Source organism: Myotis lucifugus, unplaced genomic scaffold (assembly GCF_000147115.1).
Source record: "Myotis lucifugus unplaced genomic scaffold, Myoluc2.0 scaffold_0, whole genome shotgun sequence".
NCBI lineage: Eukaryota > Metazoa > Chordata > Mammalia > Chiroptera > Vespertilionidae > Myotis > Myotis lucifugus.
The window spans coordinates 47,155,701-47,168,298 of NW_005871048.1; the positions used below are offsets into that span (position 1 = coordinate 47,155,701).

Genomic DNA, 12,598 nt, shown 5'->3' on the forward strand with positions numbered 1-12,598 from the left:
TACAATTTCTTATAGGTGGATTCTTACAGTATGTACTCTTTCATCTAGCTTATTTTACTCAACATGTTGTTCATAAGGTCATTCATGTTATTGTATGTAAAGAACAGACTCTTAAGGTTGCCTCCACAACCCCTACCTCATAGTATTCATGCCTTTGTGTGATCTCTTCCCCTTGAACAAAGGCAGAACCTGTGACTTACTTCTAAGTATGAAAATATGGCATTGATTACTTGCATCAACAGTTCAGAATAATTAGACTTAGATTAAATGCTGCTCCAGTTCACCTGACAAATCTTAAAAACAAGCCCTGAAAGGATCAAACTGTTTCCCAGTAACTTAACTGTCATAGAATAAAGCTCAAGAACATATATAGGAGAACAAAAATATCCAGTATCCAACTAGGCAAAAATTCGAAATGTCTGATATCTAATCAGAAATTGCTGAGCAAACAAAGAAACAGAAAAATACTTTCCATATTGAGGAGAAAAGAATCAGCTAACCAAAACCAACTGAAAACAGACACAGGTGGTGGAATTAGCAGACAAGAATATTAAGTTATTATTGCACTCCATATCTTTAAAAAGCTAGAGAAAAGGTAAAACATATTAAGTAGAGACCTGGAAGATATAAAAGAGACCCATATCAAAATTGTGGAGATGAAAAATGCAATCTCTAAAATGAAAAAAACTCCAGATGGATTAATAGGAATTTGACATGGTAAAAAAAAAAAAAAAAAAAAAAAAAAAGATTAAATAGGGACTTGAAGATACAGCAAGAGAAATTATACAAAATGAAACCCAAAGAGGAAAAGTCTCCACAAATGAACAGCGCATCTGTGAGCTGTGAGAAACCCTAAAGCAGCTTAAAATTATAAATGGATCCCCAAAATAGAGGACAGAAAAGGACACAGAAAAAAAATTTGAAGAAATGATGGCAAATTTTTGTTTTCTAAATTTGATGGGAACTATAAATCCACAGGTCTAAGAAACTCAGTCCTCAGTCCTCATTTGACATAGTTGATCACTTCTTTCTCATTTGGCTTCTAGCACATGACACTTTTCTTTTTTTTCTCCTACTTTTCTGGCTGTTCCTTTTTTGCCTTGTCTCTAAACCTTGGGAGCAGCGGGGGAGGGGCGGGCAGTCTTTTAGCTTCTCATTTTCTATTTACACTCATTCCCTTTGTGGTCTCATCCAGTCTCCTGGCTTTAATTATCATTTATTTGCTGTCAACTCCCAAATTTTATCTGCAACCCAAACTTTTCCACTAAATTCTTGGCTTATATACAACTCACTATCTCTACTTAGATGTATAATAGGCATATCAAAATTAACATTTCCAAAATTGATCCCATTTCCCCCCAAATTTGCTCCTCCCACAGTCTTGCCTCTCTCAGTCAACAACTCCATTTTCCCAGGTAAGGCCCAAAAGCTTAAGAGTCATCACTGACTTCTCTCTTTCTTTCACATTCCACATCCAATCTGTCAGCAAATCCCATAAGCTCTACTTTTACAACAGATACAGAATGCACCTACTTATTTCCATGCCCACTGTTACTCTGGTGCAAATCACAATTATTCCTTGTCCAAATTATTACAAGAGCCTCTGTTGCCATGTTTTGCCTATGACCCCCTTAGTCTCTTTGCAATCCAGCGGCCAGAGTGATCCTGTTAAATACAACTCCGAGCATCTGACTCCTCTTTTCAAACTGGCCTGTAACACCCTACATGATTGGGCATCCTGTTACTTTCTTAACCTTATCTATTACTTTCCCTCTGGCTCTATTCCAGTCACTCTGCTTCCTTGATGTTCCTTAAGCACCTGAGCATGCTCCTGCCTCAGGGCTTGTGCATTTGCTCTCCAGAAATGCTCCTCTGCTGTTTATCTGCATGGCCAACTCCCTCTTCTGCCTTTATTCAAGTCATCTTCTCAGCAAATCCTTTTCCTTATACTTCTTAAAATTGCAAAGCCTTCTCCAACACTCTCTATTCCTTTTCCCTGCTTTATTTTCTTTAACATACTATATAGATATTTGTCTGGTTTATTGTCTTCTCCCTCCCACTCTCCCACTCCAGAATGAAAAGTCCATGAATGCAGAGGCCCTCAATAGATATTTTTTAAATAAATGAAAAGGGTACACTGTCTAATACATTATTGTGGCAGTATATGCAGCTTGTAGGTACCTGTACTTTGCTACTAGTAATTGACAAATATTTATCTGGACCTAAAAGTAGTTTAGATTCATTTGGTGTTGATACTATTTACTTTAAAATATATTTTTCTCTTTCCTTTCCTGTATATAGTGTTTTGTGCATTTACTTAGACTTCAATTTACTTTTTCATGGTATGAACTTCTTATTTTTTACATTTAATTGATATATAACACTATAGAAATAATTTTAGTTCCAGTGTGTGGGTGATACATTTGTTTTTAGGGTATGCCCTACGGGACAGTTATGTTGAATTACTAGATTAGGACAGAGCCATAAAAAGCATTAGAGCTTATTCTAATTCTCTGAAAGTTGCAAAGGCTAAAAAAATGTCATTACCTATTTGTTTATTTATAACTTAATTTATTTCTATACACATTTTAATTCTATACTATTATTGGGGAAAATGATAAAATAGGCTCATTATAAGAAGGCACAAGCATTATTTGAGAATTGCAAATGTAGCTTACAACATTGGAAAGTCTGTTAAATTAAGAAAGCTCAATTTACTACTCCTAGAAGTTGCCAGTTTATATGCAGTATTTCTTCAAAAAGTGTATGGTATCTACCCATTTTAATGTTCTTTTTCATAGTTCTAGTATTTTCATAGCTAATAAGAAGAAATGGAAAAATATATTTCCAGGGAAATATTTACACTCACATGCTGGCATAAAGTAACGTAATACCTATAACTACCATATATAAGGTATCATGGTACAGCCACCAGGAAGCAACCGGTCCACTACTTAGAGTGTGTAGCTGTAGAACCTAGGCAATTTATCTAATTATTCTTGATCTTAGATTCCCTATTACATGAGTATAATTACAGTGTCTACTTCAGGATTGTTATGATGATTAAACTACATAACAATTTTTAAAAGCAATGGCATAATACCAGGTATATACGTAAACACTTGATAACTGTTAAGTGATATTTAAATTAGGTATTAGTATTTTAGAAAAAGTTCCTTTAGTTGTTAAATAAAAGCCAACTCAAGCTAGATTTCATATAGTCAATATATATTTACCGAGCACTTACTACGTGCCTCCCTATGTGCCAGGCACTAGGCTAAGAACTGGTAAGGAAAAAGGGAAAATTTATAACAAGGGTGGGGGGTGGTACTTAGAACTCAAAAGTAGACTTGCAGCGGAACTTCATTCAGAAATAAATGAAACTGGGAACTGGAAAGCTGCTGGAAACCTTTGTCTCGCAATATACTTCTCTTGGCAGGCTGGTTTCTATTTTCTTCTAAGTAGATGAGCTTTTTCCGCAACAAAGCTTAAGTAGTGGATTGAAGATAGCCACCCACAAGCTACCAGTTCAAATGTGACTGTTCCAGCCATCCTGAGAGACTGCTCCTACTCTTTTCTCTCTCTTTGATCTTTTACCTTAATTCCAGTGTTTGATAGGGATCGAGTGTCCATCCTTATCTGAACAGGAGGTCAGCTAACATGGTCATGGTAAATTGAACAGATACTTCAAATGCTACCTACATCAAGTTATCCACAATTTATAAAGAGAAAGGTAAGGCTGAGAAGTTTGAGTTACTTTCCCAAGTTCATGTGGGTAGTGAGTGTCAGAAATAGGATTCAACCCCTGGGGTTGTGCAAATGTAGTGCCAGCACATGAAAGTTTCAATTTTTATCTTTGGAGCTTCATTGGCGCTAGTCCCAGCTCTGCTAATGTTTAACGGTTTTTTCATGATACATACGTTCCCTTATTATTTCATTATCGTGCTCCCTTACAAAAATTGTGGCACCTCCACAATTTTCAAAGAAATGAAATGTTTAAAAAAAGTTTTATGGATTCAGATTGTAAGAGTTTTTGCAAAAAGAGAACATGTAATTATATGTTTTTATTGAATTTGTATGTAGTTAAACAATTTGCATTCCAGAAGATATCACTAAAAGCAGAAACTTACCTTCCCATTCTGTTGGGATATTCCCTACTTCATAGTCTACTTCTTTTTTATTTACTGCTTCTATAATTCTTTTCTCTCGAATAATTTGTCCTATAAGACAAAAGTGATTGTTACATTTTTAAATGAACTCATGATACAGTAGTTACAATAATATTGTCTCTTTGATATTGTATACCTTCTCATGTGGTAAAAGAATTAACAGGGAAAAAAATAGATTCCCCTTAAAATTAGGCAATTTCTATATGACTGCAAAAACTTTAATTTCCTACCATAAGATGTAAAATTAATTTTGGTGAAATATTTATAGATACTGTGTGCAGAAAAAAAGCAACCAATTAATCTGTAGGGCACTAGTGGCCAATAAAGACATTTTAATAATTGACAGTGTTCCATTCCTTCAATCTCTGCAAGAATAAATATATTAAAGGTGCTACTGCCCAAGGGAATTGATATTTAGGGCCCCTAGTAAGTCTTAACCAACCACAAGACTCTGCAGCCACTCTGTCCCCATAGTACATTGGCAAATGAAGGAATTGAGTGGTGGGTTGGACTCTGTGGCCCATCTGAGTAAATATCTCTCAAGGTAATCTAAATGAAGAGGGACAAAAACTGGTGCATTTTGGGTATGGTGCTTCAGATGAGATCAGTATCAGGATAGTAGCAACGTAGAAAACACGAAAGCAGAGAGAGCAGTAAGAGAAAAGTGGAGAGGGGTCAGGGATGGGACAAGAATGCCTGTTGCTTAAATTTCTCAATAGTAAACTGTTGATTAGTGTTTAAGTTCATAGGAAAGGCATAAAACTATTTAGTATTTTCTTCTGTTTTCAGAAAGTCTTAATTATATCCTTCAAAGTAGGTTTGTCAAAATGGTGGTTTCAAAATATGTTCCCTTTTCATTAAACTTTGAGCCTGGGGACACCAGGTATGCTTTCTACTTCCCAATAGTTAATAGTTGTGCCTGCCTACTCCAGGGCATGCAAGCTGAAACAGAGAAAACATCTATACTAATAAAAGGGTAATATGCTAATTAGACTAGATAGACCGGATATCTTCCGGACGTCCTTCCGGACAAAGCCACGGTGGCAGGGGCCGAGGCAGAGGTGGATAGGGGAGATCAGGCAGGCAGGCAGAGTGGTTAGGGGTGACCAGGCTGGCAGGGAAGAGCGATTAGGGGCGATCAGGCAGGCAGGAAGCAAGGCAGGCAGGCAGGTGAGCCGTTAGGAGCCAGTGGTCCCGGATTGCGAGAGGGATCCCAGATTGGAGAGGGTGCAGGCCGGGCTGAGGGACCTCCCTCCACCCACGTGCATGAATTTGGTGCACTAGGCCTCTAGTTGGTGAATAATGATGAGGGAGGAATTTGGCTTAACAATGATCAGCCCAGTCAAAGAGAGAAATTTACAAAATACTGCTTTCTCTTCTCACTCCTGGGCCAAACTTATGCTAAATAGACTGGGTAACATACTTTTTAAAAATTGACCTTGTTGCCTGCAAATCTCTCTCACACACCACCTGAAATTCTACTAGCTAAAAATTCCTCAATTGCAGACTAGGAAACTCCTGAGAGTGACTATGCAGGAGAAAGGAAGCCACATAAGGGTAGCCTAAGAATATTGAGTGACTAGTTTTATTTTCTCTATTTAGAAATAGTTAAGTGAAAGGCTGGGATTTCATAGACAAACCATTAATGGCTGATAACTCTGAAGTACAGGGTCAGGAAATCTCTGCATTTCATTATGGACTCATTTAATCAGGATAATTTAATCCTAACACAGAGGTTTTCCAAGTTTTATAAAGAGGCGTTACCTTTTGCTTATTTTACCCAATAAATTTACAGTATGGCAAGGGATTAAGAGTAAAGTCCTTAGGTTGTAGGGACAAGGGTCAGGGTAAAAGGTCTATAAAAATGACAGCTGTAGTATTCTCAGAGCAGAGGCTCAATATATGTACACATATTTTTACTAAAATGCTATTTATATCCACATACATAAACATATTGTAGTAACCAGAGTTACCATAAATTTAGCACATACTAAAATATGTTTACGTGACAATTTTCAAAATGTTGAAAGAGCCAAAATACCGGTTTCTTCATATAGGCCTTATCTAAATACCAGGATGTATGTCATTTTAGCAACAGCAAGTGTAGAAAGAAAAACTGTTGTATAAAATACAAAATATTGACAAATAGGCTTCTATAAGCTTTGGAATGTACATCAATAAAATTTAGCACATGGGGAGAAAGGTCTACCATTCCCAGTAGCACCACTAAATGCATATATGTTACAAATATATCTATGTAGACATTTAGATTAACACAAAAATTAACTTTTAATTCATGTCCATGGGTCTATACACTTCATTTAAGGTTTCCTAAGATTTTTGAAAATCAGAGGCCATACCTATTTGTGTGTATGTAGAAAGACAAGATTAATTCATGATTTTGTTTAATCAATTCCTTGATAATGGCTGAAGAAAACTTTTTTTTTTACAAATAAATGACATCAAAGATGTTTTTAAAATGACGTACACATCTTTAAAAATATAAAATAAAGCCCTTAGTTTATTAAATAAACTCTTCATAATAAGATATACGATTGTTCCCCCCCAAAACAAATTATTTTAGAACTACTCCATTCTTTGGATCAATCCTACTTGTATAATTTTCATTAATTGGGAATGAAATTTATGCCTCCCACAGAGTAAGAAATTATGCACAAACTGTACATTTACTCATACTAACATGCTTTCATACAATAGTTGTAAAGACAATTCTACTTGTCACAGAAAAAAAAATTCCGTCTAATAAACAGAGCAAATTTAAGTACCTGCTCAAGTGTCAAAATTTTAGGATCTAATTTACATTTAAAAATTAACTTAAGGCTTCAGGTCAAGATGGTGGTGGAGGTAAATGCATCTTCCCACAACCATATCAAAAATACAACTAACCTACAGAACAACCATTATTCAGAACCACTTAACTGGAAGTCCCACAACTAAGAATATAAAGAAGTCACATATACTAGTAGAGACTGGTAGGAGGGGTGAAGATGGCAGAATGGGCTAGTTCTACACCCATGTGTGGTGGATAAAAATTGGGAGGGATATCTCAGGTGTGGAGGCCTCCTCTGAGGAGTCCCGCTCCATGGGGTCAACCCTTGCACAGCTGATACTCAGGGGTAAATCCCTTCCATTGACCTGCCAACAACAACTAAGGCTCAACTACAACAGAGGGTATATACAGGGGCACACCTAGAGTGTCCAACTCAGTTGAAAGGGGAGGCTATGCCATTGGACCCTAAAGGACACCCACTACATTGAGGCCACATTACCAAGTTTGGGAGACATAGTAGCTCTACCAAATACACACAAACACAGGGAGGCCACCAAAATGAGGAGACAAACATGTCCCAAATGAAAGAACTGAACAAAACTCCAGAAAAAGAACTAAACAAAATGGAGATAAGCAATCTACTAGATGCAGAGTTCAAAACTCTGGTTATAAAAATTCTCAACGAACTTAGGAGAAGAGTAGATGAACTTAAGAGAACTTCAATAGCATAAAAATGACATGGAAAGCATAAAAAAGAACCAGTGAGAAATGAAGAATACATTAACTAAAATGAAGAACACATTACAGGGATACCACAGTAGAGAAGATGAAGCAGAGAATCAAAACAGTGATTTAGAATATAAGGAAGCAAAAACACCCTTTCAGAACAGCAAAAAGAAAAAATTATTTTAAAAATGAGGACAGAGTAAGGAGCCTCTGGGAAAACTTCAAGTGTACTAACATTTGCATCAGGGGGGGTGCCAGAAGAAGAAAGAGAGCAAGATATCGAAAACCTATTTGAAGAAATAATGACAGAAAACTTCCCCCACCTGGGAAGTAAATAGACATACAAATACAGGAATCACAGAATCCCAAACAAGATGAACCCAAAGAGCCCACACCAAGACACATCATAATTAAAATGCCAGAAGTTAAAGACAAAGAGAGAATCTTAAAAGCAACAAGAGAAAAGCAGTTAGTTACCTACAAGGGTGCTCCCATAATATTGTCAGCTGATTTCTCAATAGGAACATTGCAGGTCTGAATGGATTGACATGAATTATTTAAAGTGATGAAAAGCAAGGACCTACATCCAAAATTGCTCTACCTAGCAAAGCTATTATTTAGAATGGAAGGACAGATAAAAAGCTTCCCAGACAAGAAAAAGCTAAAGGAGTTCATCACCACCAAACTAGTATTATAAGAAATACTAAAGGGTCTTCTTTAAGAAAAGAAAAGATAAAAAATTTGAATAAAATGGCAGTAAATACATATCTATCAACAATTGAAGCTAAAAAATAAAATAAACAAATAAGCAGAACAGAAACAGACTCAAATATAAAGAAAACAGTTTGATGGTTGCCAGATGGGAGGGGATTGGAGGGTTGAGTGAAAAAGGTGAAGGGATTAAGAAGTACAAATTGGAAATAACAGGATAGTCATGGGGATGTAAAATATAGCATAGGGAAGATAGTTAATAATATTCTAATAACTATGTAAGGTGTCAGATGGGTATGAGATTTATTGGGATAGTCACGTAGTAAATTATATAATGTCTAATCATTGGGGTGTACACCTGAAACTAATCTAATACTGTATGTCAACTGCAATTGAAAAATAAAGAAATGAGCCCGGCTGGCGTGGCTCAGTGGTTGAGTGTTGATCTATGAACCAGGAGTTCACAGTTCGATTCAGGGCACATGCCAGGGTTGCTGGCTCAATCCCCAGATGGGCCATGCAGGAAGCAGCCAATCAGTGATTCTCTCTCATCATTAATGTTTCTCTCTCTCTCTCTCTCTCTCTCTCTCTCTCTCTCTCTGTCACTCTGTCTCTCTCTCTCTCCCTTCCTCTCTGAAATCAATAAAAATATATTTAAAACAACAACAAAAAAATGATTTTAGACCTGGCTGTTGTGGCTCGGCTGGTTAGAGCATTGTCCTGTACACCAACCCCTGGTTAGGGAGCATGTGGGAGGCAACGGATTGATCTCTCTCTCTCTCTCTCTCTCTTTCTCTCTCTCAGATCAGTTTAAAAAATGATTTTACAAAATTAATTTAGCCCTACCCAGGTGGCTCAGTTGGTTGGAGTGCCGTCTCTAAGCACCAGGGTTGTGGGTTCAATTCCTGGTCAGGGCACATACAAGAGTTAACCAAGAATGCATAAATAAGTGAAACAACAAATTGAAATAACAAATCTCTCTCCTTTCCTCTCTCTCTTACATTGATGTTTTTCTCTCTCTCCCCTTCTTTCTCTCAAATCAATAAAAACATTTTTAAATATATTTTTATTGATTTAACAGAGGAAGGAAGAGGGAGAGATAGAAACATCAATGATGAGAGAGAATCATTGATTGGCTGCCTCCTGCACACCCCCCACTGGGGATCGAGCCCGCAACCAGGGCATGTGCCCTTGACCGGAATCGAACCCGGGACCCTTCAGTCCGCAGGCCAATGCTCTATCCTCTGAGCCAAACCAGCTAGGGCAAAAAAAACCCCACATTTTAAAAGAAAAGAACAAACAACTGACACTGGTGAACTCAATAATATTAAGTAAAACAATATATAGTTGTTTAACTTAATATTAAACAATATTAGACATACTTAAAACAGACAAAATAAAAGTTTGAATTCAGGTAGATTATAATGATCCAAGGTACATGGATTTAAAAATTATAATATAAGAAACAATATTATTTCCCAAATTTAAAAAATTTTAAAGCTAGCTGCCATTGAGCTAATTGCCCTAGGATAATAGAGTTCCTATTCCTTTGTTTAGAAAAATCTGGAACCCATAAGGAGTGATCCTGAGTATTGGGGAGATGACAGGTTTAGGTAAAAGATTTCATCTGTTTGCTGAAGGCCTGGGGAGGGGTGGGAGTGGGACGGTGGGGGTCAATGAGGGAGAAAAGGGAACACCGATAATAACTTTCAACAATAAAGATTTTTAAAAAAGATTTCATCTGTTTTATTGGGCTTCTGGGATAGAGTTTTGGAACCCTGGACACAGATATGGGAAAGAGGATCTAAAGTAGAGAGTTCTAAACTTCAGTCACTGAAGTACCAGCTTAGCAATTTTTTGTCACATTAGTTTAGCATTTTATCCTTAACATTTTTCTTTAATTTGGCTTGTTTTTTTCTTCAATAGTCACTCTTACCTTACCCTAAAAAATATCCATGAAATCACTTACTGAATATACTAGTTGTATTTTGTGTTAGACACACATAAAATAGGCATATCTTAAAGATTTAAGAGGTTGTCTTTGTAGCCCATGAAGTCATCATGCAGACCGCACTTCGGAAACCACACTGGTCCTACAGAGACAGGCCCAGCCACATACATGATGATACAGAACATAGAAACCAAAACAGCAGTAAGAAATTCCTGTGGATGGGAAATGGCTGAATATACTCTTTGTAATCAGATATGAATATCAAAGTCTTGCTTGGGTTATGTTTACCCTTCATTTATATAAAATCCTGTGTTATGTACAACAATTTTATGTTAGGTTTGAAAGAAGAGGGCAGAGGTCCTATAATTCCAGGGTGACCAGAATGGGGAATAAAGCTAAAATTTATGGCATGTTCACCATATACCAGATACTGGACTAAGTTTTAACTTTGTATGGGTAATTCTATTTAAACTTGATAATTCTATGAGGTACTATTATTACTTCACTTTATAAATAAAGAGACTGAGACTTAAGAGAACTTGACATTTACTTCAAGTCACACATAAGACAACAGGAATCAGGATTTGAACACAGGCCTTCTATCTCCTGATCCTAGACACGTAGCCATTAAGCTATGCTGCCAGACTTTAAGACATCTACAAATGCTACATCTGTAAACACCACATTTCAGTTAGTAAATAAAAGGGCCAAGCTAAAAGAAAAAGGAACTGCCATTTCCCAGATTAAAAATCAACTATTTCTTCCCCAGGGTCCCTGCTCCTTCCCTAATCCATCCATGCAGGAAAGCGCAGATATTTGGGCAGCCTTCAATCTTTAAAGTTTGCAGCTTCAGAACTCACAACACATCTATCACAGTGGAGGAGGGATTTTCTTCCACCAGCACCAAATCAAAGGTGGAGGCCTATATTGGTTATGACCCAAAAACCCTTCGTGAGGGTTTCAACCAGCTGTCTACTTCCAGACCAATATTTCCCACTTGTGGGGTACCATAAAGAAAGATGAATGAAATTGGAGGTGACTTTGGGTTGGAAAGACAGGTTGGGCCAAGTGAGGTGACACATCCCTGAGATAGCTATTCTCTTGTAAATAAGCAAGATTCTGGCCTTTGATGGCTGACAGGAGGAGCCCCTGGCTTAGAGGAAAGGTGAAGTGGGTAGTATGGTCAAGGTAAGACCATAAAGGGCTGACGGATGTCTGGCCCTTTATCCCAGTGGCAGCAATTAGTGCAACCAAGTGATAATTCTAAATCAGTTTGTCTGGTGATGTACAAAAGAAGGAATTTTGCATATAAAAGGAGGCTTAGAAGTGTCAATGCATAATATATGAAAGTGAGGGCTACTGAAAGCCAAGAACCACACTACATATAATAGATTTGGGGATTTCAAACCTTGTTATTCTGAAGCATTGTAAATTTAAAAATCAATAAAAGTAAAAAATAAGAATTCTTACAATGAAAGCCATTTTCACATAAGACTTTTCACGTAATTTGATTAAAGTTACTAAGATATAGCATCTATTTATCAAGTGCCTGCTATATATCAGATGATGTTTAGGTGCCTTCAATATATTATCTCTTATCTTTAAAACAATCTTTAACAAATGAGGAAAAAGAGGCATAGAATGATTACTAATTAAACTAGCCAGCATTTGAACCTATGTTTTTCTGACTCCCAACTGTAAGCATTTTCCATTTAAGATTTTAAAATTAGCATTAAAAAAGTTTACATACAGTATCATTAAACATATCCAATTAAAAACTAATATTTTATTCATAACTATCGCAAGCTATTATTTCCCCATAGTGATCAAATAAGGCATTTCTGCTTGAAAACGTGATGATTCTATAATTTGACTTATCCTACATATATTTATATGAGCATAGAAAACTATCTCAGCAGGTAATACTTTTTTCTTAAAGCAATTAAAGAGGCCTGGATAAGCTTTCAGAATTTTTAAGACTGCCAAGTAGGTCAATGGATTACCTAAAATCTTATTAGCTTTCCCACCTTATAGGTTTCCCATATGGGATCTCAGCTTCTTCCAACTTAGAACATCCAAAATTATATCAAAATGCTTGGTCATTCTGAAATGCCTTAAATGTCTTGCCTTTCAGGACTCGAAAGCTGCAAGGTCTTAAACTATACCCAGAAAGACAGCAGAAAAATTCCAAGTCTGTTTCCTATATTAGTATAAATGTTTTGTGGCAAGTTAATAGCACATCAATTTCTT

General features: G+C 36.6%; 1 protein-coding gene across 2 annotated transcripts in view; it reads right to left on the minus strand.

The window, feature by feature from the left end:
• The window catches only part of NDUFAF2 (NADH:ubiquinone oxidoreductase complex assembly factor 2), a 102,509-nt gene that overhangs the window by 31,044 nt on the left and 58,867 nt on the right, over nucleotides 1-12,598 (minus strand). Inside the window, exon 2 of one of the 2 annotated variants that reach the window (XM_006081424.3) lies at nucleotides 4,131-4,220. The exons of the other annotated variant lie outside the window; for it this stretch is intronic. Within the exon in view, the coding sequence (XP_006081486.1) occupies nucleotides 4,131-4,220 (90 nt within the window). The remainder of the gene's footprint in view (nucleotides 1-4,130; nucleotides 4,221-12,598) is intronic. 2 annotated transcript variants of the gene reach the window in all.